The sequence below is a fragment of the Acipenser ruthenus genome, chromosome 7 (assembly GCF_902713425.1).
Source record: "Acipenser ruthenus chromosome 7, fAciRut3.2 maternal haplotype, whole genome shotgun sequence".
NCBI lineage: Eukaryota > Metazoa > Chordata > Actinopteri > Acipenseriformes > Acipenseridae > Acipenser > Acipenser ruthenus.
In genome coordinates this window covers 815,157-840,320 of record NC_081195.1, presented here as the reverse complement: position 1 = coordinate 840,320, position 25,164 = coordinate 815,157, and the positions used below count along the sequence as shown (strand labels likewise).

The following is a 25,164-nucleotide window of genomic DNA, read 5'->3' as shown; positions in this document are numbered from 1 at the left end:
TGTATTACAGTTGCTGTATAGAAGGTCTGTTCTCTCAGTTAATGTGTTAATTTAATTTATTAAAAAAAAAATCCTAAAAGAGTTGCAGATCATTATTTATTAGAAAACCTGGAGCATTCTGTTTGTGGGCGCCAGGAGATTCAGTGGGATTATGCTAACAAAGCTGTCGGTCTTAAAGCTACTAATTCTCAGTATCTCAATGTTTTATGTTAAAGCCTAATCAATCAGTCAATCTTTAATTTTATATAGCGCCTATCATAGTGGACCACCATCACAAAGCGCTTTACAAGATACAGTGTAAAAAAAGCATAATATATTAAATACAGTGAAAAACAATGCATAATACATTAAATACAGTGAAGAACAATGCATAATACATCAAATGCAGTGAAGAACAATGCATAATACATGAAATACAGTGAAAAACAATGCATAATACATTAAATACAGTGAAGAACAATGCATAATACATTAAATACAGTGAAGAACAATGCATAATATATTAAATGCAGTGAAAAACAATGCATAATACATTAAATACAGTGAAGAACAATGCATAATATATTAAATGCAGTGAAGAACAATGCATAATATATTAAATGCAGTGAAGAACAATGCATAATACATCAAATGCAGTGAAAAACAATGCATAATACATTAAATACAGTGAAAAACAATGCATAATACATCAAATGCAGTGAAGAACAATGCATAATATATTAAATGCAGTGAAGAACAATGCATAATATATTAAATGCAGGGCTAGGATGTAAGAATTCTAAAACATTTTGGATGCGAGAGAGAGAAAAAAAAAAAGTAGCAACACCACAACCGTTAATAACAGATATCAGGGTTAAAGAGCATGGAAAGCAAGAGAGAATAAGTGGGTCTTGAGAGTAGATTTAAAGCGAGCGACGGTGGGAGCAGGAGAGTTTTGAAAGTAATCCTGAACGTTACAGGTAGCCAGTGCAGCTGGGCAAGACGGGGGGTGATGTTATGATGTTTTTTTTTACATCTGGTAAGGATCCTGGCAGCGGCATTCTGAACTAGCTGCAGTCAGTTTATGGTGCGCCGGGAGACCACCATAGAGAGAGTTGCAGTAGTCAAGTCGAGAGGAGACAAATGCATGACAGAGTATCTCCGCATCTGGGAGGGAAAGGTAGGGACGGACTCTGGAGATGTTTCGAAGATGGTAGAAGGAGGATTTGACCACGGAGGAGAAGTGGGCATCAAAGGAGAGGTTGCTGTCATGAAGTACACCAAGGCTTCATACTGTGGGGAAAGGCAGCAGCAGACAGTTTCCAAGGTTCAGGGGAGCTATATTGAGATTCTTAAGTTGAGTTTTAGATCCTACTAGGAGTTCAGATTTGTTAGTGTTGAGCTGAAGAAAATTGGCAGACATCCAGGCCTCGATGTCTTGAATACAAGCCAAGAGCCGGACCATGGCAGTGGGGCTTCCAGGGTCAAGTTTTAAGTAGAGCTGGGTTTGAAACATGAGGCTATGTTGGCGGATGAGATGGCCCAGGGGAAGCATGTGGATGTTGAAGAGAAGAGGCCCAAGAACAGACCCTTGAGGGACACCACAAGTGACTGGTTTTGCAACACCACTGCATCCAGCATAGAAAACAGACTTCATGTGTCCTGATAGGTAAGAGGACATCCAGGAGAGACAGGTTCCAGAGATCCCAGCATACTTTTGAAGAATGCCATGATCTATGGTGTCAAAAACGGCTGTTGGGTCAAGGAGGACAGGCACAGAGGGAGCAGCAGCATCAGCCTTAAGTAGGAGATTGTTTACAATCCAGAGCAGAGCAGTTTCAGTACTGTTATAGCTGTATCACTACAGACCTTCAAATGCAGTGAAAAGGACAAGTATCACTTTTTAATAACTTTCTAAGTTATGTTGGCAAACATTTTTCTTTATGCTGGCAAACTTTTTTCTTTTTTCTTTCAAGGCTTTCAGAGCATTCATTTGGAGTCATGTGATCTTCTGCCATGGAGGCAATTAACTTGAGATGTGAAAGAGCAGAGAAGTGGAATTCAGAAGCAGACATTCTCGTGCAGCTGTCAAGCCTTGAGATCAGTGGGGGTGTTCTCACTGCTGTGTCACATTTCTGATAATAGAAAAAAACCCAGGTCAGAAGAGGAGAGTAATGAGTGCTGCTGTGCTCAAAGTTTTATTATGTTGTACCTTGGAAAGGTTGAAATATTTCCACTTCCCATCATTCCTAGTGGTCTTTTTGACATTTTTAAATGTGTGTAACATGCATATGCATATGGATTAATGCATATGGAATAAGGCTACGGAAGAAGATGAAGCAAGTTTCATAGTTCCCAGGGCTGTGTTGAGCAGGATTTGGGCAGGCAGCAGTGGAACACAATGGGGGGGGTGGGGGGCGGGAGGCGGGTGGCGGGTGGAATTAGGCTATGGAAAAAGATGAAGCACAATGGAAAGTTGGCGCTTGTGAAGCTGAATGGAAAACATCTTTTAAAGGGAGGGGTAATGAGAGCTCAACACAGGGCTTAGTGACTGACGGCAGGGGTTCATGGCATATTGACTGGACCGATTGACTCATGCTATGACCAGAAGTAATAAACCATTCTGGGCAATGCATGCAGTTAGAATGACTGCAGGTGATTGAAGCTGATTATATGTAGTGCAAAGGCTTCCCACCGTGAGTGGACTAAGCGAGATCTGTTAATGAACAGAGAGCAGGAGGGCAGCCAGGATGGAGAACACAAGGAGTTATCTATATGTGCTTTACATTACCGTGAATCTCAGCATGTGGAGTCAAGTCTTTGCTTAATAGTTTTTTGGAGGTTTTCTCATTGATCCACAGAAATAGCATGTAATAAAATAGGATGGAGAAGGTTATTAATGGCATTTCCTATACCTCATCAGTCTTACAGCAGTGACTATATGTATTAGATCCAAATGAATGCCTTTATACAGATATATATTTTATTTTATTAAATTTTCTGAATTTTGTATTCTTTAACTTGAAGTAAAACGTTTGTCAAACCAAAAAGTTAAGTAAATGACTGACTCATGGAGTATAGCGCAACCTGCTGAGTTTGATATTCTTTTTTTTAATAAAACGTTTCTGTAAAGTTGAAAACACAGTACTGTAGATCTTGATTTGAAATCTTTTTTTGGATTGTTGTCACGTGTGTTTTTATTAAACAATGTGCATTATTTAACAGGATGTTGTTGTAAATATGGCATACCAATAAAAGAATATTTGTTTATTCAGAAGGTTTTGATGGAGTTCCTGTCATATGAAACCGATAACACTGGAAATGTTTAAAATGCCAGATCTAGTACTGTGTCAATAAGTGTCATGCAGAATAGTTAGGAATCCCACATAAAAGGCACTGGAAAAACAGATGTAGTGAAACCGATTGCACTGTTAATGCTTGCAGACCTCTATGGCTAATGTTTAATTGCCCGTGTTATTACACTGTTTAAAAGAAGCATACAAGCATGAACCACTTAGCAAATTGACTGGTTTAAAAGAGCTACACGTGAAGTATTAGTATCTTATCCCAGTGAATACTTGCATCCTCCTCCATACAGTATTGTTAGTTGCCTTTGTGTTATGGGATACAATGTTTAGGGGTGGAGGGGGATAGGAGATAGGGGGAGGATGGGACGGGGGAGGGTGGGAGGGGGGAAACACATGCACAGTACACGTATAGCAAAAACTGATTGTTTTAAATATATTTGTTTAAAAAAAAAAAAAAAGAGAAGAAAAAAGCCAGCACATACATGGTCATAACTATGGTAGGTGTGTCTGTGTGCTGAGTCTACACAATGTTGGACGGTCAGAATTTTCAGTTTAGAGATGTCTGCCTTCTATATATGGATGAAGGTTTTTGTAGTGGGAAGTCTAAGGCTCCTTTAGCTAGTAAAGTTTAATATGGCTTCTGTTGACTAATGTGAAGGGATGTTTTTCATTTAGTCTTGAGCTTCTTCTAGCATTCTTTTACAGGGCACAGACCAGACCAAGCCAGGTACTTGCTATTGGCAGAGTGCAGCTCCATGAGATATCACTGTGCAAGTGTTATTGATCTATATCAGGGCTTCTCAAACTCGGTCCTGGGGACCCCCTGTGGCTGCTGGTTTTCATTCCAACCGAGCTCTCAATTACTGAACTAGACTCTTAATTGAACTGATCATTTGCTTAATTAGACATTTTTACTTGTTTTCAGCTCTTGAACAGTTGCATATTTCAAATTAGCTGTAACATTTGATAAGTAACTTGAACTGCAACTAAGAGCTGAAAACAAGTAAAAAGGTCTAATTAAGCAAATTATTAGTTCAATTAAGGGTCAGGTTAAGTAATTGAGAGCTCGTTTTGGAATGAAAACCAGCAGACACAGGGGGTCTCCAGGACCGAGTTTGAGAAGCCCTGATCTATATGGTGTAGGTGGATGAGTTGTTAAAAATAATTGTTTTGGTCTTTCGAATATTTCAAAACAAAGTGAAAAGGATTAACAGCAATTTACAGGCTGAGTCTATCAGTTTTAAAAAAAAATCCATATTATTAAATGGGATGCATGTACATGCACACACACACACACTTGCACATATACAAATATATACATTTAATGTGCTGTGTGTAGTTGCTTTTGAACAGGAAAAAAATAAACCAATAGAAAAAAAAGAATAATTCTTCTCTTCGTATTTATAACCCTGGTGATTTTCCTCTTTGGTAATTCCAGTACATGGGCTAATTTAATCAGATAACTGTATTTGCTTGCTCAGAGATAATGGGATTGTGTAAAAACTTTTCTTGCTAGGCATTCTGAGGGAGCATTGGAATTCAGGGAATTAAATCAAGAGACGTGGACAGCGGTTGGGGTCCAAGGTTACATGCTGCTCAATGCCATACCTTTTCTGTGTCGCGTTGTCTGAACATTAAACCTGCAAATTCCATGCAGCCCTGTTCATAGAAAATCCTAACAATGATCTAATAAAAAACCCTTGTTTTATAATAGAATTATACCACAGCTTCTGCTGTAGTTTATAAGAACATGGAGAACGTGCCTGAAATCAGAAAGCCCACCAGCACGCTTTGTGTGCTTTAAGGACTGCGCGGCCATCTTTTTGTAATCTTGTAGATTTCCCAATAAACTTGTTTTTAGATCTGGCCAATATGACCTACCGAAAATCAAACTACCATTCGGTTCCATTTCATTTGTGTAGAGTTTTAATTAACTTGTCTTTAAGAAATACTCATTGTAAACTGTGGTGCTGTCAGTCTCAGTCAATAACATAGCAGTGCCAAATAAAGATTATTATTATTTTTTATTATTATTATTTGTATTTATTCATGCTCAGGTTAGTTTATCTGCAGTTTAAAATGACTGATACACTTTGTACAGGTCATTTTATAATACAGCCTATGAAGGTCATTTGAAACACTGCACTAATTAATGTTTTAGTTTCCAACCTGTCTTAATGACTCTTGCCAGATGGTCCTTTATTTATGTTATTGCAATGTGTTTCCAGCCGAGGCTGTTTGATTGTCGAAGGAAAATATGTGATGCAGTGTGAGATAACTTTCATTGAATTGCTAGCCTTGTTTAAGCTGTTGCACCTTCTGTCCCTTTCCTAAACACAACTGGAAATATGTGTTAACATAATACACTTGCCACCTTGTCTAATGTTTTACACGATGTACTGTACTTGCACACTTTAACATGGCGGGAAAGAAAAGCGATTTTGTAGTGGGGATAACGTAGTGCAAATATGGTTTAACACAGCATGGGACTGATTCTCTCGAAGCATTTAACAACACAGCTGTTCAGCTGCTGTAGAGATGGAGCCACTAGAGCTCTTTCTTCTCATAGGTAAAGTCTTCTGTCTCCTATTTTTGTATCTGTTGCTGCTATTCTGTATTTCTGATGGTTGACAAATATGCGTACAAGTCCAGTATACTTAAAGGAACATTGTAGGAGTTTCTCAAGCTGTGCTAGGATCTGTATATAATGCATTTATTTATTTACTTACTTTTTTTTCAATAGTGGTCACTAGGCCCAGCAAACTATTCTTCCCAACAGCGCAAAGGCTAAAGTGTGCTCTGTGTGGTTCTCAAGCCAATATTGGCAGCTTAGTGTGATTGCGAGATTTAAACGACACCCACATGGCTCTCCTTGCACCTAAAACAGCCATGCTTTTACCAGGGGAGCCACTGGGGACCCTTCCTGTGTCTGTGTGTCTTATTTTAAGTATTTAAAATCACACTTTCAAGTGGCCTTAGGCTGGTGATTCCAGCAAAATACAAACAAACTTTCAAAAATAGTGTTCCCTCGTTATCTTAGTAAGCGGATGAACAGTCCTTGCACAGTGAAGTATAGTACCTGTGCAATCTAATAAACTGTCACATCTGTGAAATAACAAGGGTGCCGTGTACTAGAAAACCCATTCAAACAGACAGTATGCTGTAGGTGTGACGTATTTAGAATTGGTTACTATCTGATTTCTGTGCTAATAGTTGTACTGTAGGTATCATGCTGTAGCTGTTACTTAAAGCCTAATGCCAGCTGGGTTTCTAAGGTCAGCAGTCATGGGCCTCTGAAGTCTATGCTGTCATTTATTTGGGAGTTACTTTAAAATAAGCAGTATTACTTTACACTTTTTGAGAAGCTCTTTGTGTTAAACTTGCCACCATCTTTCTATAAAAGGCAGCATTCGGTTTCCTCCTGTGTATCTGATACTATTGTGTTTTTGCTTCACGTCTTCTGTCCCAAGCTGAAAGATCAATATTAGTGATTGTCTTTACCTGTGTTACAAGATACACGACTCCCTCTTGCATGATCTAGTATAGTAGGAACGGGACCCACAGGGAATTCTTGCCTTTATCGGGTCGCATTCTTGTTTCTTCATAGGCCAATCCTTGCCTTAGACTCACCAGACTGCTTTTGTTTTTTCTCTCCTCCTTGAATACAGGAGTGGGTCAGATCATTCATCATTCTCAATTACCGGGGCCAAGATCACAGTGCAATCAGCAAAGCAGATGCCTGGAAAAGCCTTGCGCTGAAAAACAATGGCTCTGTCTCGGGGTGTATTCTACTTGCGATGCAATAAATACACGGCTGTTTCCCTATTTGATTTTTCACAGACGACATATAGCCCGGCGCACACATGTCGGACAGGTGGCATGCTAGATAGAGAGCTCAATCAAGGAGACCCAGTGAAATCTGTTCATTCTTCTGTCTTTAATTTGGGGCTGTGCGGAGCTCATTGAGATGCCAGCATGGGAAATGTAGAGCACAAACAAGAGATGGACTGCTGCTCCCCTGTACAGCAAACCGTATTCAATCTGCTCCCTGCAGAGTGACCTTTGCTGCACTCTTCATTTATTATCGCAGTCCACGCTCTGCCTTCAGCTTGATGTACAGGCCTCCACATAAGCACCAGGCAATTCACACACTCCAGCCCGTAATCTAAAGTCAATCTTTGTACATAGCAGCCAGGCAGTCACACTGCCATCAGACATTGCACTTGGGGCTCATGTTATTTTCATACACCATTTTTTTTTTTCCTCGTCCTTTGGTTGAAACTGACTGTTATAAAAGGTAATAGGGAAATGTTTCACAATCTTAAAAAAAAAAATAAACCTGCAAATTTGAGCTGTTACTTTGGAATATGTGTGTATGGGCAGTGGGGATTATACTTGAACCAGTCCTATATTGCTCTGCAATGGATCCCCATTTTGATCAACAGGAGACTCGGCACACACTGACGACATTGCACAGCGCAAGCTGGAGTCTTTACCACTGTGCAGGCTCATCTGCAGGTTAGTTTCTGCTCTGGTTTCATGTTGCTGAATAGTTTAGATTCTTATTGAAAATGTCGAACACTTTCCTTTTCCACCAAGTCAGTGTAGTTATAAAGAAAATCATTCATCTCTTCAAACAGAGCTGTGGAAATCACTTGTAGTTAATCACAATATTCAATGCAAAGAATTGGGCAAATGAAGCAGGAGAGGCTCATCTGATGCTTTGACAAGACGACCTATCTCCATCAAGGCTTTATGAAACTGAAAACAATCAAGCCTTACAGGCATAATCGTGAAGCTCTGACATCAGTTCACTGACACTTGTTTTCTATGTTAACATATTATTTTTTTTTGCATGTGGCTATTTGTGAATTTCACACATCAGCATAATTAGACTTTTCTCAAGTGTTATACAGAATTTAGCAGCTGAAATTCTACAGTGAAGTGGCTCTTCAGAATTTGTGCAGAATCTGCTGTGGGACAGGTGGCCACCTTCATCAGGGTTGCCCATTGTTATCAGTGTGCATTTCCTTTAACCCAGGGGCATTACATGGTGCAGAATACAGATTAGGTGGATTGGAACAGATCTGGAAATCCTGTCTGCCAGTCCTGATTCGCAGATGGACAAGCCAATTATTTCCAGACTGCCTTGTGTTTCTGCAAGCCCTGCCGATTGGAAGCTCCGCCTCCTTCCAGCTGTGAATTGATTTAACTGTAGAAGCTGCAGTCTGGTGAAAGTATTTAATTAGCTCAGTGCACAGTACAGAGTGGCAACATCTGGTCTAATCAGCATTGCATTCAAAATGAAAAGCTTTTCAAGAGGCAAGGTTTAAAAAGTCAACAGTGAACATGTAGAGCATTGATCATCATCATCGTATTGTTTTCTGTTTAATTTGTAACTGTGTGTCCGATGTAAGGGGATGCTGCAAGTTAGGCAGACCCGGGGACTTGTAGGTACAAGTGCATTGATACACTTGTGTCCTTCGTCTTGTCGTGGAGATCCTGATTTATTTCTTCTTAGCAGACACCCTTATCCATGGCGACTTACAATTGTTACAAGATATCACATTATTTTTACATACAATTACCCATTTATACAGAGGGATTTTTACTGGAGCAATCTAGGTAAAGTACCTTGCTGAAGGGTACAGCAGCAGTGTCCCCCACCTGGGATTATTTGTTTATTTAGCAGATGCCTTTATCCAAGGCGATTTACAGAGACTAGGGTGTGTGAACTATGCATCAGCTGCAGAGTCACTTACAACTACGTCTCACCGAAAAGACGGAGCACAAGGACGTTAAGTGACTTGCTCAGGGTCACACAATGAGTCAGTGGCTGAGGTGGGATTTGAACCGGGGACCTCCTGGTTACAAGCCCGTTTCTTTAACCATCGGACCACACAGTGGGATTGAACCCACAACCCTCCCGTCAAGAGTTCGGAGCCCTAACCACTATTCCACACTGATGCCCATAGATTCACTAGACGGAACGATGAGAAGGATGCCTTTTTAAAAACTATATATTTAGGTTTCATTCTGTACACTGGCTAAACTGTGGTGATCCTATTAAGTACAGCAAGATAATGAAGAAGCATCATACATTCATCGAGGAAGGTTGATATTCTTTAGTCAAGCTGCAAGTGTGCGATCATTGAAATGAGATCAGTACTGTTATATTGTATTGAGTGTTATATGCAGTGCATGCTCCATCGTGCTTTGTTTGAATATCAGCAGGCTATATGTTTTCACTTTTGTATGCACAGACACAAATAAATACCACACTGCATACATAAAGGCTAACCTGGGGTTGACTTCTCTGCATGAGTGACTGTCCCGTCAGTGGCACGCTTACTGAAACAAAGTGAGCTCTTCTGATGAGCAGGTAGATCCAAAGCCATGCTTACCCCTGCTGGAGACCTGGAACCGCAGCGTGAATAACAGGTTATTAATCGCAGTGGATCTCCCTTGCTTTATTATTATTATTATTATTATTATTATTATTTATTTCTTTCTTAGCAGACGCCCTTATCCAGGGCGACTTACAATTGTTACAAGATATCACATTATACATTATTTCACATTATACAGATATCACATTATTTTACATACAATTACCCATTTATACAGTTGGTTTTTTTTTTACTGGAGCAATCTAGGTAAAGTACCTTGCTCAAGGGTACAACACCAGTGTCCCCCACTGGGGATTGAACCCACAACCCTCCGGTCAAGAGTCCAGAGCCCTAACCACTACTCCACACTGCTGCCTTAAGGCTCCCATTACATTGTTCAGGTCTGGTCCTCTGATACTCAGGTGTGGAGTTTGTGATGTAAATTAGTTTATTTGTTTTTAGTAATTCCTCAGTTTCTAAACCCAGTTGTCATCTAAAGAGCACACAATGCAATCTACACTAAGGATTTCAATAATAAGAAAGCATGCCTGAAATGACTGGGGTAGGTGGACATATTAAAATTGCTGTTATACTGTATTTATGAAATAATCTTGTATTTACTATATTTTATATGTAAACTTTTCTTTTGTTTTGAATCTGTTTTCATTTGCCTGGATACCTGGGAATGTTCAAACAGATGGGTATGATTATGAATTATTGCCTAGGTTACACGCATAAGAAAAATCTATATGTAATTAGCAGATGTTTATTCAGACTTTTTTTTAATGACCAGTAAATGTTATGAAGTTCCCAGTGATGACCAGATGACATAGAAAATCAATGCTGTTATTTTATCTGGTCTCCCTGTAGAAAACTTGATTGCAAAAAAATGAAGCGGTGGATTTGTTAGGTGTGCGTAATCACAGCTGTTTTATCATTGCCGCTATTTACCACCAGGTGGCAGCAAATAAAGTAATAATCAAAGATTAATAATAACACCTTGAAGTGTAGTTGTTTTTGGACGTTTTTTTGTTTTTTGTTTATCTCCTCAAATGTTGTGTTTGGGATTCTACATGCGTAATGTGTTCCATTCTCCTTCCCGACAGGAATATACTGGGGGTGTATTATTGTATTAGCATGTACTGTATTGAGTTAGTGACTGGGGTGGTTTACTGAAAAAAAAAATATATTAGATTAACATTTACCTAATTTCATAGCACAAAACACTGACTCATTTGACCTGAACAATTGAGTGTGCACCAGTGTTTAATGGTTAACACAATGTAATGTGTTTGTTGTTGTTGTAGTTTGATTTTTAATCTTTGTACACATTTCATTTCCAGACACTTTTTTTTGCCAACATAAGAATATCGCTCCTTGTTTTTTAGATGCATTGTTTTCTAAGATGGGATAGTTTTAATAAAAGAAAGATTATAGCCTCTTAAAGTGGCATTTCTCTCGTCCTACTTCTGTGACTAGCATCTGACCAATTATAGTACTACACTCTGTGTGTTACAACACGGAATTAACAGATTCCTGTGCCCTTGGGAATAATTTCATGATTTCTAAAAACAAAGCAATTAAAAGCGTGATCTCAAAAGTTCTGGAGCTGCTTGTGCAGTATTTAAGATGCTCAGCTGAGGCGTGTGTCATCACAATTTCCATGGCTGCAATTAGAGGCATCTGTTGGGTACAGCTTCTCTTTACAAAAATCCCTTTTTATTTGTTTTATTATTTAAATGCCAGTCGGAAAGCCAGCGAGGCGTGACCTCAACAGAAGATTGTGTGCATTGATGAGACTGAGGAGCCATCTGCCAGAGGGCAGTGTGGAAGAAAGGGTTACTGGGGGAACAGGAGCAGAGGGCTCATCACTGGCTGCTATTTAGTCTTGAACTTTGCTGTGAACGGAAATAAAAAAAGGCCCCTTTTGAAAATTGGCTGCTCCTTTTGAGAAGGAAACAAAAGGTGTCCATTTCACTGTGAAGGCCATGTACAGATTTTCATAATCTCCACAAACTGTAGTGTCTGTCTCTGTGTGTCTGTGTGTTGTTGTTTTTTTTTTTCATTTCAAAGTAATAGGACACAGTATTGTGTGTGTGTGACACGTCAAACTGACACTGTTCCTATTACCCAAACGATGAATCAGCAACATTATGCTGTCTAAAACCATGTCGTCTGCAATCCCATCAAAGGTTGCCCCCCCAATAGCTGTGCTTGGTTCAGAAACAGCTTGTACCACATGCATTGTTATGAGACCTGTTGTTGTGTAAAGCAGAACACACGGAGACTGTTTACACTGCTCATTAGGACATGTCAGATATGCTTTTGCCAGGTTTGTTTTCTCTTTACAGGGTGTGAAATGCAGCCTCTCGACAGGAGGGCACCGCATTGTTTACGCACCGACACACACCTCAACATGTGTCATTGATATCCTTTATATACCTGCCTGCATGGAAACCTCTGGGGGTGAGAATTTCAGTTTTCACTCAGTAATCCGTGATATAGAAACAGTAGGCACTCGTGTGAAAATGTTGACCACTTTGTGCTTTAATTAGGCATCTTAAAATACTTTTAAGATTCACTTGCCTCTTAAGGATTTTCACATCTTCCTTGCCTTGTTCGACTTCGGCTTTTCAGGTTTAGTAACTTCTATTCTTGAAGGAAGATGTATTCAGTTACTCTTTAATATATAATCACACTTTGCATAAAATAAGTCAATATCCTTGCCTGAAAACCCATAGTCCCGGGTCAAGGTTAAATCTTCTGCTAATGCTGAAGAATAGAAATCAGCTCCAGTCTGTGATAAAAACACATCCGCTCATGATAAATTGAATTTAAAGAGCCTGAGAAAAATATGGCAGTCTAATGTAATAGTCATTTATCCTGTAAATATAGCATGTCTGTGTTCAAGGGTAGCCATGGAGAAATGATGGTGTAATTCATTATACACAAGTCAGCAGATACTGTAATGATGAGGATGGTAAAGGATTATTAATAGCGGTAAACGATATTGCAGATTTTTTTTTCCCTTTGTTCTCAGACCGTGCATGACAGGGTCCGAAGTCTTTCACAACCATTTTCAGTCTTTAATCTTTGGTATTTGTTTGGATTAAATGGAATCAATTAAAGCATTCTTCTTGGTAGCTCCAGGTGTTTCGATGGTCATTGTTTAGAAGATGCATGTGCTGTGTGGCTGTGCAGATTGCCTTCACTGAGACCGTGGGGTTAACCTCCGAGCAGCACTAGATGATAGCATCTTTCTATTCTACAGCGCTTCAGCGTTGGCTGGCAAGTGCAAAACAAGGTAATGGTGTGTTCAAGCCTAACAGTGAGGCTGGGGTGCAAGAGTGGAATGCTTCGAGAAGGTGATGTTGTTTTGTGTCTGTGTTATCCGAGCCTCATCTGCTGGGACTACTGTATCTTGTACTGTATCCATTCTTGTGATTTTTTTGTTTTGTTTTTGCAGCACAGACATGCACACAATACTACACGTTCCTTGAAGGAGCGGTGTGTTGTTTCCATGCCATAACATTGCCTTTTTCAACTATTCAATTGTCTTACAGGCGACAAATCAGCCTTACAGGCTCGCTCCTGATTTACTTGGTTAGTTTTGTCAAATAGATTGTAGTTTGTTGCCCGGGTTGCAGGAAAATAATCCTTGACGGTAGTGTTTAGCAGTGTGTATTTCTAAAGAAACGTGCATAAACCAAACAGAGTTTGTATTTGTTTAGTTTAGTAATGCACTGAACAGCCACCCAGTATATCCTTCCTAAATAAAAGTTTAGTCATCTCAGCGTCTTACTGTTTTCAGTGCGTGATCGCTGGATCTCAATGTATTATGTAGCCGTTCATCTCAAACACACTTGTGTGTTCTTTACTCGTAGACAGAAGCCCCAGCAGGACTTGAAGTGTGTTCCTGTGCTGTAATAAGTTACTATAAGGCCATTCCATACAAATTGAACGTTTATTACATTGGATAGATCTTAATAACACACCACTGGCAAGCCCAAGACTTTTTGACAATCAATCTCTTGTGAGTAGGTTACCAAAAACCTTGATTTGTCATTCGTCTGATTTTTCATAACCCACATTCCCACTTTAATTAAAGCAGGATTCTAATACAGATTCACAGAGCTTTGTATACATGAGCAGTATAACTGTGCGGTGCTGTCACACTACAAAGGGTTGAAATCCTGAGGAATCTCCATCCTGGTGCTCCTTCTGCTTCTTCTGAATGTGCTTTTAATTATTCTGCATGAAACAGTGAACGCTGTTTCTCAGTCCATCATTTAGCTCTTGGTAGTAACCTTGAAGTGGGAAACCAAGGCAATAACAATAGATGGGTCTTTTAAAGGCTTGCCCCAAGGCTCTGAGCATTTCATATGTATAATATTCCACACAATCGCTGTCCATCACTGTTGTAAGAACTAAGCCATTCATGGCACAATGAGTCCTCTGGGTTCTTTTCAGATCAAAGTTGCGCACTGAAAGAGTAGCCGTTCATAAAGAACAAGTCAGAGCAACTCTTGAAGAAGCAGCAGTGCTGTAGAGTAACGTAGGAGCTGTTCTCGGGCACAGCTACTGTACCGCTGAAGAGTGAGCTCTGTGCTTGTCACTACAGAAACCAGGCTGTGCATCCTGGGGTATAACTAACCAAGGAGACACCCACATACTAATTAATATGATTAATATGCCTTATTAGCTTTATTATAATTAGGGGGCGGTCAGAAGTCGCCCCCACTGACAGTAATATTCTGAAAAATATCTGTCGGGTAGGATGTGTGCATAGAATATGAAGACGCTGCAGGTTTGAAGTAACCCAGTAATGCAAGAACTGTGAGAGTCATCCGAATTTTAACATCCCCCTTATATTCTAGTTTCACTCTGATGCATTATATATGTTTAAACTGGCAGTTTTCATAATTGTGGAATAGTCTACTTTAACACGAATGTTTGGGATCATAGCAAGCTACGGATCTGTGTAATTATACATTTCATTCCATTTTAAATAAAAAGAGTATTACTATATTTAAAAAAGGTGATCCAACACAAATTCAGGATTGTTTTATGTATTTATTTTTGATTAAGTGAGAGAATGATGCAAGTACAACACCACCAGAAATGTCGAAGCAGAACCAAAAGCCCGCAAGGCAATACTGTGTATTTCTCCAAGGTCTGCATTGTCATTTTCAACACAGTGTAATACAAACTGTCACCTACTGTGTCACAGTGAGGCATACCACTTCATGAAATATATATATATATATATATATATATATATATATATATATATATATATATATATATATATATATATATATATATATATATGTGTGTGTGTATATATATATGTATATGTGTGTGTGTGTGTGTGCTGTTTATGTGCTGCAGAGTAATGTTATCCAGCAATATTGCATTGGGAAAAGAAAATAATAACCCTAATCCTTTCTTGGGGGGAGTGGGGGATGGTATTTTTAGATAACTTAATCCCAGTGCAATAATATCATACAGCTCCTATTCATGTGCCACTGAAGCAGAGGCTGCTGCAAAGAGGCTGAAATCCCACTGGGAACCAGGAGTATTCCCTTCAGGGTTCTGATGCAGCAAGAGCTTCATATACAGAGTGCTGGCAGCCTCGGTGTAGGAGGCAAGCCCAAGGCTGTTTGATAATCAAACTTCTGTATGAAAACCTGGGGCTTGCTTTTTGTCTGATTAGCAGTACATTTCCCCTGTAACAAACCTGGCCCCTTGTTATTTGAGGAAGGAAACATTATTTGAATTCTGTAATACAAGTTAGATTCCATGTATCTGCACTGAATGCATCCTGTCAACCTCCACATGTGCTGGTTTGGAGGTGTCCGTTAGCTGCAGGATGGTTCACATTGTCACTGCCTTGGAAAGCCGTAGGCATTTGTTTGGCTGACTGTCACTCACTCAATCTGGTAGATCCAGTTGCTTTGTTTTCTTGTTCTTCTGAATGGTGTTGACCCACACTGAGCTTCTTCAGGCACTGTCTGCTCTAAGACCTCACCTAGAATATTGTGTTCAGTTCTGGTCACCTCGTTACAAAAAGGATATTGCTGCTCTAGAAAGAGTGCAAAGAAGAGCAACCAGAATTATCCCGGGTTTAAAAGGCATGTCGTATGCAGACAGGCTAAAAGAATTGAATCTATTCAGTCTTGAACAAAGAAGACTACGTGGCGATCTGATTCAAACATTCAAAATCCTAAAAGGTATAGACAATGTCAACCCAGGGGACTTTTTTGACCTGAAAAAAGAAACAAGGACCAGGGGTCACAGATGGAGATTAGATAAAGGGGCATTCAGAACAGAAAATAGGAGGCACTTTTTTACACAGAGAATTGTGAGGGTCTGGAACCAACTCCCCAGTAATGTTGTTGAAGCTGACACCCTGGGATCCTTCAAGTAGCTGCTTGATGAGATTCTGGGATCAATAAGCTACTAACAACCAAACGAACAAGATGGGCTGAATGGCCTCCTCTCGTTTGTAAATGTTCTTATCAAACTGCCAAGTTAATAAAATGCCTAATATTTATGCTACCATTTCTCAATGGCATCCTTAGAATTGCTTGCTAAAACGACATGTTTTTTGTATTTTTTTATTATTATTTTCATCTATTCTGCTGTGCAAAAGCTTCCCCAAACTGTTGCTATTTTCCCTCATGTCTTGATTTATATACAGCACTATATTTTCTTCAGTTCATTTAGATTTATTAGGTAAAGTCAGGCAGCCGGCAAGCAGGAAAGAAGCAGCACTTGCACAGTGAGGGAAGCTTGCTGTAGGAAGGGGGTTGCAGTAAGTGTGTGAAGTTGTGTCTATTCCCTCTCTTGATACTGATCTTTCCTTTAATATAAACTGCGCATTCCTTCCAGACCTTCAAATACTCAGTGAAACACACCAATTGTGTTCCAGATGTTCCCAAAACATCTCATGTTAAGGAAGTCCAGTTTTTAAGACTGCAGGTGTGCTGTAACTGCAGGTGTGCTGTAACTGCAGGTGCCCAGTGTAGCTTTACATTTGCTTTCTTGGTGTGGTTTTACCTTTAAACTCAAAGCAATGGAAGCACCCTCGGTATGAGGGTCTGGCGAGGGTTGAGCAGTTAAACATTTCTTTTAAACATCGGTTACCCTTGTCTTGCAAAGTAAATGCTCTAAAATAAAACTTTTTTTTCTGTAGCAAAAACATATTAACAGAGATTAAGACTATGGTCCTTTTAAAAGGCATGCACTGTCTCTCCCAAGCTGGAGTTATGCATTATCTTATGTTTTAAAAGGCATGCACTGTCTCTCTCAGGCTGGAGTTATTCATTATCTTATCTCTGTCAGCCATGGCTGCAATCTGTATTTGTCAGCTTGCTTTACAATCTGGAGGGCAGCTTTAGCAATAACTTTGTTCATGCCTTTCTAGTCAAAGTGAAATGAGCTTAGGACAACACGAGCACGGGTGAGTAATGTGTTCTCAGCATTGCAAATTAACATTTACTAGCATTAATACAAAATGCCGATGCAGGTAAATAGTTGCAGGTGGTGGTTTTGGACATCAGTATAGCCAGCCTGCAAAAAGCCTATTATTCTTTTAAAATAAACACATGGAGCCACTCTTCAACTGTGCACTTGCCATCATACCAGCTTGGCTGTGCTTTCCTCAATAAATGAGGATGGAGGAAAGCTGTCCAGCCGGCCAATGATTGGGGCTAAGTTTGATGTGATATAATTGATGAAATCTAAATCGTCCCACTTTCCCTCTCATAGCAGACTGACTGGAGCTTGAAATGTCACCGTCTCCTTGATTTACATTCCCTGTCACTTTGGTATTGAACACCTAATGTGTGAGGAGGCAGGGATTGACCCGGCTCTGTATTGCTCTGTGGAATTGTATTGGGCCTTTCCTGTGGGTGGGTGTGTGTGTCCTCATTTTAAAAGCAGCTCTGCATAATCACAGTCTTCACAGAGCAATGGGAGCCGGTGTATCCTCCTTTTCAATGTTAATCGCTACACACTCATCACAAAGTGTCGCTAGCATCGAAGATCAGAAGTCAGCACTCGCACGCTCCCTATTAAATAATGGATTAATAGAACCTGCTTTTTCTTTATATCTCCTGTGTTTGAATACACCTGAAAGAGAGATTTCCAGGAAGCTGGTGTAGCTCACAGTGGGATCCAGGCCTCCTGTAGATTGAACATTTCTGCCACATTTGTTTAAGATTTCTGTGTGACTTGTCAATTAGACACCTGTTGTGTGTAGGTGGTTCCTTCTTAATTTTTTTTGTTTCCTAAAGACTTTGTGCATAGCCTTGGCAGGACCTCTTCCACAGGCAGTGTTTGGATCCTACCCCAGTAGAGCACAGTGGTGTGAGGAAGACCTAGCATAATTCACTAGCTTTTTTCTGAAAGGTTAGGTTAGGGATAATTGGCTGATAATAAGTGACTGATTTAAATTACCAGTAATATTGATGAATTATTTTTCATTCTTCCTGTTCAATCCATTAAACAATGCACATGAGTGTGCCTCTTTAGTTAGCTGATGGAGGTAAGGCATACACATGAGTGTGCCTCTTTAGTTAGCTGATTGGAGGTATGGCATGCACATGAGTGTGCCTCGTTAGTTAGCTGATTGGAGGTATGGCATGCACATGAGTGTGCCTCTTTAGTTAGCTGATTGGAGGTATGGCATGCACATGAGTGTGCCTCTTTAGTTAGCTGATTGGAGGTATGGCATGCACATGAGTGTGCCTGTGTGTGTGTGTGTGTGTGTGTGTGTGTGTGTGTGTGTGTGTGTGTATATACTGGGTTAACTACGAAAGGGGATTTGTCTCTGTGTGTATACACTGGGTTAACTACTAAAGGGGATTTGTCTCTGTGTATTCACTGGGTTAACTACGAAAGGGGATTTGTCTCTGTGTGTGTGTGTGTGTGTGTATATGATGGGTTAACTATGAAAGGGGATTTGTGTGTGTGTGTGTGTGTGTATACGCTGGGTTAACTATGAAAGGGGATTTGTTCCTGAAAGCAGGTTTCCTTTAGGAATGGCTCTTATTTATGGTTTAGTTATTTCATTATGCTTCACCTCATATATTTTGTTTGCAGCAGCAATACAATTATGCATATGCATGCACATTTCATTATTTTAGACAGTTACGTAACTTAGTTAAATGCCTGAGCCTAGCTGTTTTATTGCATCGTACATACAGTACAAACCTCTCCTTGTTTGTAGATCTACCCATATTCGTGCAAGCAGCATTTTAACTTGGGAAGCAACTTGAATAGACCCTCAGTATTAAACCCTGAAATTGAGGCTATGCTGGTAAAGAAGCACTCCTGTTTTGCTCAAAGGATTTTCTCCAAACCCGAATTAAAGAGATGCAGTCTGGTCACCTGTGCCTTGGGGTGGCTTAAGTGGCTATAAGGAAAGCTCAAGCTATGCATTTGGTCACAAAACTACTTAAGTGTTCCCAGATTAGCTTCTAGATGAGCTTCTTTCCCTATGATTATCCCTGCTAAAAACCCTGTCGTGCAGAGCACTGCACCACAGAGAGCAGAATTGAATCGTCAGCGCAACATTGATTCCAGGCACAAAAATCCTTCATTGCTAAATTCATTATTTTAAGAAGAAAAAATGTGCTAAAAGATTCCTCAGAGTAACAAGGGCCTCCAGTCATACCTTCCAAGCAGCCAGACAAGTCTGTGTGTCATGACTCTCGTAATGCTTGATAATTCTGCCGCTCAGGGCCAGCTTGATCATTAACTTGCACTTTCTGGAAAGACCCAGCATCCCATTTCCAATGCAGTGTGCTGAGGGGGATATGTGAGACCCAGCATCCCATTTCCAATACAGTGTGAGGAGGGGGATATGTGAGACCCAGCATCCCCTTTCCAATGCAGTGTGCTGAGGGGGATATGCGAGACCCAGCATCCCATTTCCAATGCAGTGTGCGGAGGGGGATATGTGAGACCCAGCATCCCATTTCCAATGCAGTGTGCTGAGGGGGATATGTGAGACCCAGCATCCCATTTCCAATGCAGTGTGCTGAGGGGGATATGTGAGACCCAGCATCCCATTTCCAATGCAGTATACGGAGGGGGATATGTGAGACCCAGCATCCCATTTCCAATGCAGTGTGCTGAGGGGGATATGTGAGACCCAGCATCCCCTTTCCAATGCAGTGTGCGGAGGGGGATATGTGAGACCCAGCATCCCCTTTCCAATGCAGTGTGCTGAGGGGGATATGTGAGACCCAGCATCCCATTTCCAATGCAGTGTACGGAGGGGGATATGTGAGACCCAGCATCCCATTTCCAATGCAGTGTGCTGAGGGGGATATGTGAGACCCAGCATCCCATTTCCAATGCAGTGTACGGAGGGGGATATGTGAGACCCAGCATCCCCTTTCCAATGCAGTGTGAGGAGGGGGATATGTGAGACCCAGCATCCCATTTCCAATGCAGTGTGCTGAGGGGGATATGCGAGACCCAGCATCCCATTTCCAATGCAGTGTGCTGAGGGGGATATGTGAGACCCAGCATCCCATTTCCAATGCAGTGTGCTGAGGGGGATATGTGAGACCCAGCATCCCATTTCCAATGCAGTGTGCGGAGGGGGATATGCGAGACCCAGCATCCCATTTCCAATGCAGTGTGCTGAGGGGGATATGTGAGACCCAGCATCCCATTTCCAATGCAGTGTGCTGAGGGGGATATGTGAGACCCAGCATCCCATTTCCAATGCAGTGTGCTGAGGGGGATATGTGAGACCCAGCATCCCATTTCCAATGCAGTGTGCTGAGGGGGATATGTGAGACCCAGCATCCCCTTTCCAATGCAGTGTGCTGAGGGGGATATGTGAGACCCAGCATCCCCTTTCCAATGCAGTATACGGAGGGGGATATGTGAGACCCAGCATCCCATTTCCAATGCAGTGTGCTGAGGGGGATATGTGAGACCCAGCATCCCCTTTCCAATGCAGTGTGCGGAGGGGGATATGTGAGACCCAGCATCCCCTTTCCAATGCAGTGTGCTGAGGGGGATATGTGAGACCCAGCATCCCATTTCCAATGCAGTGTACGGAGGGGGATATGTGAGACCCAGCATCCCATTTCCAATGCAGTGTGCTGAGGGGGATATGTGAGACCCAGCATCCCATTTCCAATGCAGTGTACGGAGGGGGATATGTGAGACCCAGCATCCCCTTTCCAATGCAGTGTGCTGAGGGGGATATGTGAGACCCAGCATCCCATTTCCAATGCAGTGTGCGGAGGGGGATATGCGAGACCCAGCATCCCATTTCCAATGCAGTGTACGGAGGGGGATATGTGAGACCCAGCATCCCATTTCCAATGCAGTATACGGAGGGGGATATGTGAGACCCAGCATCCCATTTCCAATGCAGTGTGCTGAGGGGGATATGTGAGACCCAGCATCCCCTTTCCAATGCAGTGTGCGGAGGGGGATATGTGAGACCCAGCATCCCCTTTCCAATGCAGTGTGCTGAGGGGGATATGTGAGACCCAGCATCCCATTTCCAATGCAGTGTACGGAGGGGGATATGTGAGACCCAGCATCCCATTTCCAATGCAGTGTGCTGAGGGGGATATGTGAGACCCAGCATCCCATTTCCAATGCAGTGTACGGAGGGGGATATGTGAGACCCAGCATCCCCTTTCCAATGCAGTGTGAGGAGGGGGATATGTGAGACCCAGCATCCCATTTCCAATGCAGTGTGCTGAGGGGGATATGCGAGACCCAGCATCCCATTTCCAATGCAGTGTGCTGAGGGGGATATGTGAGACCCAGCATCCCATTTCCAATGCAGTGTGCTGAGGGGGATATGTGAGACCCAGCATCCCATTTCCAATGCAGTGTGCGGAGGGGGATATGCGAGACCCAGCATCCCATTTCCAATGCAGTGTGCTGAGGGGGATATGTGAGACCCAGCATCCCATTTCCAATGCAGTGTGCTGAGGGTGATATGTGAGACCCAGCATCCCATTTCCAATGCAGTGTGCTGAGGGGGATATGTGAGACCCAGCATCCCATTTCCAATGCAGTGTGCTGAGGGGGATATGTGAGACCCAGCATCCCCTTTCCAATGCAGTGTGCGGAGGGGGATATGTGAGACCCAGCATCCCCTTTCCAATGCAGTGTGCTGAGGGGGATATGTGAGACCCAGCATCCCATTTCCAATGCAGTGTACGGAGGGGGATATGTGAGACCCAGCATCCCATTTCCAATGCAGTGTGCTGAGGGGGATATGTGAGACCCAGCATCCCATTTCCAATGCAGTGTACGGAGGGGGATATGTGAGACCCAGCATCCCCTTTCCAATGCAGTGTGAGGAGGGGGATATGTGAGACCCAGCATCCCATTTCCAATGCAGTGTGCTGAGGGGGATATGCGAGACCCAGCATCCCATTTCCAATGCAGTGTGCTGAGGGGGATATGTGAGACCCAGCATCCCATTTCCAATGCAGTGTGCTGAGGGGGATATGTGAGACCCAGCATCCCATTTCCAATGCAGTGTGCGGAGGGGGATATGTGAGACCCAGCATCCCATTTCCAATGCAGTGTGCTGAGGGGGATATGTGAGACCCAGCATCCCATTTCCAATGCAGTGTACGGAGGGGGATATGTGAGACCCAGCATCCCCTTTCCAATGCAGTGTGCTGAGGGGGATATGTGAGACCCAGCATCCCCTTTCCAATGCAGTGTGCTGAGGGGGATATGTGAGACCCAGCATCCCATTTCCAATGCAGTGTGCTGAGGGGGATATGTGAGACCCAGCATCCCATTTCCAATGCAGTGTGCTGAGGGGGATATGTGAGACCCAGCATCCCCTTTCCAATGCAGTGTGCGGAGGGGGATATGTGAGACCCAGCATCCCATTTCCAATGCAGTGTGCGGAGGGGGATATGTGAGACCCAGCATCCCATTTCCAATGCAGTGTGCTGAGGGGGATATGTGAGACCCAGCATCCCCTTTCCAATGCAGTGTGCTGAGGGGGATATGTGAGACCCAGCATCCCATTTCCAATGCAGTGTGCTGAGGGGGATATGCGAGACCCAGCATCCCCTTTCCAATGCAGTGTGCTGAGGGGGATATGTGAGACCCAGCATCCCATTTCCAATGCAGTGTGCGGAGGGGGATATGTGAGACCCAGCATCCCATTTCCAATGCAGTGTGCTGAGGGGGATATGAGAGACCCAGCATCCCCTTTCCAATGCAGTGTGCTGAGGGGGATATGTGAGACCCAGCATCCCATTTCCAATGCAGTGTGCTGAGGGGGATATGTGAGACCCAGCATCCCATTTCCAATGCAGTGTGCTGAGGGGGATATGTGAGACCCAGCATCCCATTTCCAATGCAGTGTGCTGAGGGGGATATGTGAGACCCAGCATCCCCTTTCCAATGCAGTGTGCGGAGGGGGATATGTGAGACCCAGCATCCCATTTCCAATGCAGTGTGCTGAGGGGGATATGTGAGACCCAGCATCCCATTTCCAATGCAGTGTACGGAGGGGGATATGTGAGACCCAGCATCCCCTTTCCAATGCAGTGTGCTGAGGGGGATATGTGAGACCCAGCATCCCCTTTCCAATGCAGTGTGCTGAGGGGGATATGTGAGACCCAGCATCCCATTTCCAATGCAGTGTGCTGAGGGGGATATGTGAGACCCAGCATCCCATTTCCAATGCAGTGTGCTGAGGGGGATATGTGAGACCCAGCATCCCCTTTCCAATGCAGCATCCCATTTCCAATGCAGTGTGCTGAGGGGGATATGCGAGACCCAGCATCCCATTTCCAATGCAGTGTGCTGAGGGGGATATGTGAGACCCAGCATCCCATTTCCAATGCAGTGTGCTGAGGGGGATATGTGAGACCCAGCATCCCATTTCCAATGCAGTGTGCGGAGGGGGATATGTGAGACCCAGCATCCCATTTCCAATGCAGTGTGCTGAGGGGGATATGTGAGACCCAGCATCCCATTTCCAATGCAGTGTACGGAGGGGGATATGTGAGACCCAGCATCCCCTTTCCAATGCAGTGTGCTGAGGGGGATATGTGAGACCCAGCATCCCCTTTCCAATGCAGTGTGCTGAGGGGGATATGTGAGACCCAGCATCCCATTTCCAATGCAGTGTGCTGAGGGGGATATGTGAGACCCAGCATCCCATTTCCAATGCAGTGTGCTGAGGGGGATATGTGAGACCCAGCATCCCATTTCCAATGCAGTGTGCTGAGGGGGATATGTGAGACCCAGCATCCCCTTTCCAATGCAGTGTGCTGAGGGGGATATGTGAGACCCAGCATCCCATTTCCAATGCAGTGTGCGGAGGGGGATATGTGAGACCCAGCATCCCATTTCCAATGCAGTGTGCTGAGGGGGATATGAGAGACCCAGCATCCCCTTTCCAATGCAGTGTGCTGAGGGGGATATGTGAGACCCAGCATCCCCTTTCCAATGCAGTGTGCTGAGGGGGATATGTGAGACCCAGCATCCCATTTCCAATGCAGTGTGCTGAGGGGGATATGTGAGACCCAGCATCCCATTTCCAATGCAGTGTGCTGAGGGGGATATGTGAGACCCAGCATCCCCTTTCCAATGCAGTGTGCGGAGGGGGATATGTGAGACCCAGCATCCCATTTCCAATGCAGTGTGCGGAGGGGGATATGTGAGACCCAGCATCCCATTTCCAATGCAGTGTGCTGAGGGGGATATGTGAGACCCAGCATCCCCTTTCCAATGCAGTGTGCTGAGGGGGATATGTGAGACCCAGCATCCCATTTCCAATGCAGTGTGCTGAGGGGGATATGCGAGACCCAGCATCCCCTTTCCAATGCAGTGTGCTGAGGGGGATATGTGAGACCCAGCATCCCATTTCCAATGCAGTGTGCGGAGGGGGATATGTGAGACCCAGCATCCCATTTCCAATGCAGTGTGCTGAGGGGGATATGAGAGACCCAGCATCCCCTTTCCAATGCAGTGTGCTGAGGGGGATATGTGAGACCCAGCATCCCCTTTCCAATGCAGTGTGCTGAGGGGGATATGTGAGACCCAGCATCCCATTTCCAATGCAGTGTGCTGAGGGGGATATGTGAGACCCAGCATCCCATTTCCAATGCAGTGTGCTGAGGGGGATATGTGAGACCCAGCATCCCCTTTCCAATGCAGTGTGCGGAGGGGGATATGTGAGACCCAGCATCCCATTTCCAATGCAGTGTGCGGAGGGGGATATGTGAGACCCAGCATCCCATTTCCAATGCAGTGTGCTGAGGGGGATATGTGAGACCCAGCATCCCCTTTCCAATGCAGTGTGCTGAGGGGGATATGTGAGACCCAGCATCCCATTTCCAATGCAGTGTGCTGAGGGGGATATGCGAGACCCGGCATCCCATTTCCAATGCAGTGTGCTGAGGGGGATATGTGAGACCCAGCATCCCATTTCCAATGCAGTGTGCTGAGGGGGATATGAG

The 25,164-nt window shown here is 43.1% G+C and overlaps 1 protein-coding gene across 4 annotated transcripts in view; it reads left to right on the top strand.

Annotated features, from left to right (window-relative positions):
- The window catches only part of atrnl1a (attractin-like 1a), a 200,490-nt gene that overhangs the window by 129,216 nt on the left and 46,110 nt on the right, over positions 1-25,164 (top strand). The window contains exon 27 of one of the 4 annotated variants that reach the window (XM_034026183.3): positions 1,956-2,362. The exons of the other annotated variants lie outside the window; for them this stretch is intronic. Coding sequence (XP_033882074.3) covers positions 1,956-2,009 — 54 coding nt within the window. The 3' untranslated portion in view covers positions 2,010-2,362. Of the gene's footprint in view, positions 1-1,955; positions 2,363-25,164 lie in introns of those variants that run through there. 4 annotated transcript variants of the gene reach the window in all.